The sequence below is a fragment of the Clupea harengus genome, chromosome 11, assembly GCF_900700415.2.
Source record: "Clupea harengus chromosome 11, Ch_v2.0.2, whole genome shotgun sequence".
NCBI lineage: Eukaryota > Metazoa > Chordata > Actinopteri > Clupeiformes > Clupeidae > Clupea > Clupea harengus.
Genome location: NC_045162.1, coordinates 1,485,614 through 1,490,613, shown reverse-complemented (window position 1 = coordinate 1,490,613; position 5,000 = coordinate 1,485,614). Strand labels below are relative to the sequence as shown.

The following is a 5,000-nucleotide window of genomic DNA, read 5'->3' as shown; positions in this document are numbered from 1 at the left end:
TATGGAGAACCGGTACGGTACCAGGGCATCTGTGCTGCTGCTCAGCGGTGCTCAAAGCAGAACCTTTACAGCTGTGTGGAACCAAACGACAAGAGGAATCCACACAGACTAAGAACTGCATTTGTAACACACACACACACACACACACACACAAGAGAAATCCACACAGACTAAGAACTGCACACACACACACACACACACACACACACACACACACACACACACACACACACATACACACAAGAGGAATCCACACAGACTAAGAACTGCATTTCTTTCTTACAGATATTTTGGATAAAACATTTGGGGTCTCTATGTTTTGTTTATGTTTACCTTTACCATTGTTCTTAGCCTGACAAATAAATCAGTGTGCCGATATTATCAGCCGACATCATAAGCTAATTGTGATCTATCGGTATCAGCTTTTATAATAGACAATATATTTTTTTAATTAAGTAAAGGAAAGCTGAAGATTGATCATTCAGCTTTATTATCAGTGTTGTCATTGTGTATTTTGTCCACAAGAGGGCGCATTGCAAGTTTGGCAACACACTTGTTTCCTAGACTGCAAATCTCAGCTGGCTGCTGCACAGTACAGACAGAGGAGTCTGATCTGTATCTTCATGTTGGTAGGGTGATCATTTTCTCGTGAAATGCATTGCTTAAACATTACTTAAATTACTTACAGTAATATATATCTCCCATCATTTCTCCTTTAAGCCTAAATAAACCTGAGAAACATTTCTGTCATGACTGTTTTTGCTGCATTAACATATGAGAGCTAGTATCAGTCACATAGCTTGTGTTCAAAATGGAGGGAGGGATTGTGAACATCTGTGGGATCAAAACATAAGGTTGTCAGGGCAACTTTAACAGAAAACATCTACTAAAACTGCAACAAATGCACATTTTTGTGAATAAGCCCATTGCCATCAACCTTAGGTGCATTATACCCTATGCGAATAGCAAGTTAATCCACACACCCCTCTGGCAAATCGATTTTTTATTCACATTAGACTTCATGAACCATTCAAAGGTTATTACCAACTCATGATATTCACAGAGAAGGATCCTTATTACAGTCATCTTTATATTTCAAAACATGTGGATAGCAGAAAAGGATTAACATTTGGTTTTCCATGTTGGTTCTATTTAAAAACCTCAAACAAATTTAGATAGATCTACTTACAAACCCCGAACAAATCTAGAGAAACATATTCCACCATGGAAAGAAAAAAAAACGTTCATAACTTAAATGTACAGACATGTAGCTGACATGTTGAGAAAACGTTAAAAAAGTAACAGATGGAGTAACGGTGATCAATAACAATCAACATAAACTGGGGCTACTACTGAAGAGGGAAGATGACAAAGTAATACAGAATATGTCACAAATGATTATCATACAATATCACACAAACAATTGAGGCCTAATCAAGTTTAACCTCATAATCACCAGCAACAAATACCACCTACTGCTAGTGTTGGGGGGGGGGGAGGGAGTGTGTGTGTGTATTACTTCTACTTACTTCCAACACTATGAAACAATTTGACACTTTTTGAGGTATGGTTTTATAGGCAACTAGTTTTGATACCATCCTAAAATTTATTTTGATAGCATATGGTCAGATAAACACCTGTGTCTTTCCCACTAGCCATCCAGGATATGCCCTATGTAGTTCAGTGTTCCGGGCTGGAACACACTGCAAAAATGGGAGAAAAGCACAGCATGACATTGCCAGCTATACTGCCAAAAAGACACCAGTTAATGTGTTGGCAAGCTTCTGTCATTGCCACTGGGCTGTTGGTGGTGTTTGCAAGGTTTTTGCCTTTTAGGTAGTTAACTTGCTAGTTTTGGAACAGCTGCTTTAACAGCCACATGTTCCATATGAAACTACCACAGAGGATACATATTTTATATTGTGAAAACACAGATAGACCAATGAAATGTGATGATGTATTGTTTGTTTTGCTCAATAGAACACTTAAGATTTTGGAGAGTTAGTTTCAACATAGTCTGCGTTGTTCAATGGTCACCGAGGGCTTCAGGGGTAAAATACACAGTGGTGAACTGTGGCTGAAGAAGATGGGAAGGACTTTCTCAGTGAATGTGTGTTTGAAAGTGTGTAAGTGTGTATTTTGTAGAGGATCAGAGAATGACAGCTGTCCTTTATCCAAATCCAGATGCACTCTGAGAGTGTGGAGGTTCTGTTTCAATTTATGCCCAGGTCCACTAAAATGTAATCTAAATCCAAACCCCACACGCCACACTCTCTCCCATGAGAAGGTGTCCCTCTTCCTCTGGTTGGACTCTGGGGTCACACCCACACACCAGTATGTACCGTCTCCAACTTCAACATCCCAGTAGTGTGACCCTGAGTTAAAGCCCTCAGAGCCCAGGACACAGCCATATGAATTACTTAATCTTTCTGGATTATCAGGGAGTGTCTGTCTAGGATCTGTCTGTTTAATGCTGGTCAGATCCTCAGAAACGATGAACGATGGGTTTGCAGTGTTTGGGTCCAACACTACAGGAGCTGAACAGAGAGATGAGGAGAGGGTGAGCAAATGGACTCAGGTGTATGACTTCTTATACTGTTGGCTGATTGGTTCTTACTGCGTCATTTGGCTGCAACGTGTGTGTGTGTGTGTGTGTGTGTGTGTGTGTGCGTGTGCGTGCGTGTGTGTTTTGTGTGTGTGTCTGTGTGTGTGTGTGTGTATGTGTGTATGTGCATGTGTGTGTGTGTGCGTGTGTGCATGTGTGTGTGTGTGTGCGTGTATGTATGAGTGTGTGTGTGTGTGTGTGTGTGTGTGTGTGTGTGTGTGTGAGTGTGTGTGTTTGTGTGTGTGTATGTATATGTGGGCGTGTGTGTGTGTGTGTATGTGTGTGTGCGTGTGCGTGTGCGTGTGCGTGTGTGTGTGTGTGTGTGTGTGTGTGTGTGTGTATGTATGAGTGTGTGTGTGTATGAGAGTGTGTGTGTGTGTGTGTGTGTGTGAGCATGTGTATGTGTGTGTGTGCGTGTGTATATGTGTGTGTGTATATGTGTGTGTGTGTGTATATATGTGTGTGTGTGTGTGTGTATATGTGTGTGTATATGTGTGTGTGTGTGTGTGTGTGTGTACTTGTGTGCGTGTGTGTGTCATAGGTCACATAGAACTCACTGAACTGAACTATGTCCTTCATCTTCTCCCAGACTCTGAACCTCAGGTTACCCAGGTGCTTTGCCACATCAATCAGAGCTCCTGAAACTCCCTGTGGTTTTTGCAGTGTGCACGTAGAACTAGGAACACAGACTGGAGTTAGCACTAGTTGTAGTGTGGGTTCAGGCAAAGAAAGAGAAAATTGAAATCTCTCACCTGTCTATGGTAGCCTTGAAGTCCTGGAAAACAGCATGAAGCACAGATTTCAGTTCAGATGATTTCAATATTCTGTGTCTGTCTTGAGGGCTTAGGACCAAGGTCTTTTTCACGCAATGGACAGTAATGATAAATTATGAAACAAAATATCTTTAAAATATATAACAATATTTGAAAAGATTCATTAAATGACACAAATATCTCACCATTTTTCCAACTGAACTGAAACCACATGTCCATACCTGTAAGAAGATTATGTCTTCAGCAACCATCTGCTTCTCAATGGCTGTTATTGTATCTGAAAGAGTGGACATCTCCTTGCTTATTTCTTCAGTCTTCTCTTTCATAATGAAACTCTTCTGCTCCTCTTCCTCCTTCAGTGCTCTTATTCTGGCCTCCTCTTCATCTTTCAAAAACTGATGAAGCTTCTCAAACTCCTCCTTGATCTGCTTCTCTGACTGATGGGCCTGAACCTTGAATTACACACATCAAAGGGACTACAGTCATAAAAAATGTTACTTATTCAAAACATGTCATTTGTCGAATATAAATGTTGTCAAAGTAATAATGTGTAGTACTGCATTAGCAGTTTATCCAAGGGCTGAACTATCACGTGGTGAAATCATTGTTCTAATTTTCTTAATGACACTAATAATATAAATATCAGTTTGTGTACTTGTAATATCTGTATCAAATTGCTCAGATGAGATGCTTGATGTAACTTCAATTGTAGTTGTAATGAAACTAAATAGCTGCACAATACAAGTTGTTTACGTATCATATCATACAGGTAATATTACACAATGTCAGAAACAGTGTCATGAAGTCAACGGTCTCTTTCTGAAACTGGTTGTTCTGGTAAATCTCACCTTAATGTGACTGGCTGTTTGGTCACATGTCTGTATAAGTTCTTCAAATTCTTTCAGTTTCTCTTGCAAGGGCTTCAGTACATAGTTGAGTTGTTCCTATAATGAACAAATGTTTCATACGTTGAGATTATCTATACTCATTTTCTGTTGTTGTGGATACTCATTCAGTAACAGCACAGATACAGAAGGCTAAATATGCCCATTGCATAGTCATAAATAACATTTCCACCTATAAGCAAATAATGGAAACTCACTTTATAATACAGTGCAGCTTCATCTATGGGAAGGAACTGGTGTCCTGAGTGTTTCCTGGAAGCCTGACACACCACACATATGGGCTGTTTATCCTCCAGACAGAACAGCTTGAGTCTCTCACCGTGCAGACTGCAGAGCACTTCAGACCCTCCTGAAGCCCTCTGACTCTTCTCCTTCAGGAAAGACTCACATACGTTCCTCAAAGACAAATTCAGTGGCGGATTGTCCAATGAAGATTGTCTTCTACAAAATGGACACTCTTTAGATTTCTTCTCTCTCCAGAACTTCTGAAGGCAGTCTTTGCAGAAGCTGTGACTGCACAAAAGAACGACGGGATCCTTGAAAATGACAAAGCAAACAGGACAGGTGAAATCCTCTTCAGGTAGAGAGCGTTTAGATGCCATTATCCTCGAACAGAAACAGTCACTTGGCTGGAAACTTAACTTAACTTTCACCCTCTATTTGTCAAAAATCACTTCAGTAAATCCTGCCTTATTATCTGTAAAGTAACAAAGGCAT

General features: G+C 40.3%; 1 protein-coding gene across 1 annotated transcript; it reads right to left on the bottom strand.

Annotated features, from left to right (window-relative positions):
* Positions 1 to 2,007: 2,007 nt before the first annotated feature.
* On the bottom strand, positions 2,008 to 4,885 carry LOC116222339 (E3 ubiquitin-protein ligase TRIM35-like). The gene is made up of 5 exons (XM_042709122.1): positions 4,481 to 4,885; positions 4,227 to 4,322; positions 3,590 to 3,830; positions 3,163 to 3,294; positions 2,008 to 2,537 (listed from the first exon to the last, which is right to left on the bottom strand). Exons 1-5 carry the CDS (start codon positions 4,883 to 4,885, stop codon positions 2,008 to 2,010), a joined length of 1,404 nt encoding a protein of 467 aa, XP_042565056.1.
* Positions 4,886 to 5,000: the final 115 nt, after the last annotated feature.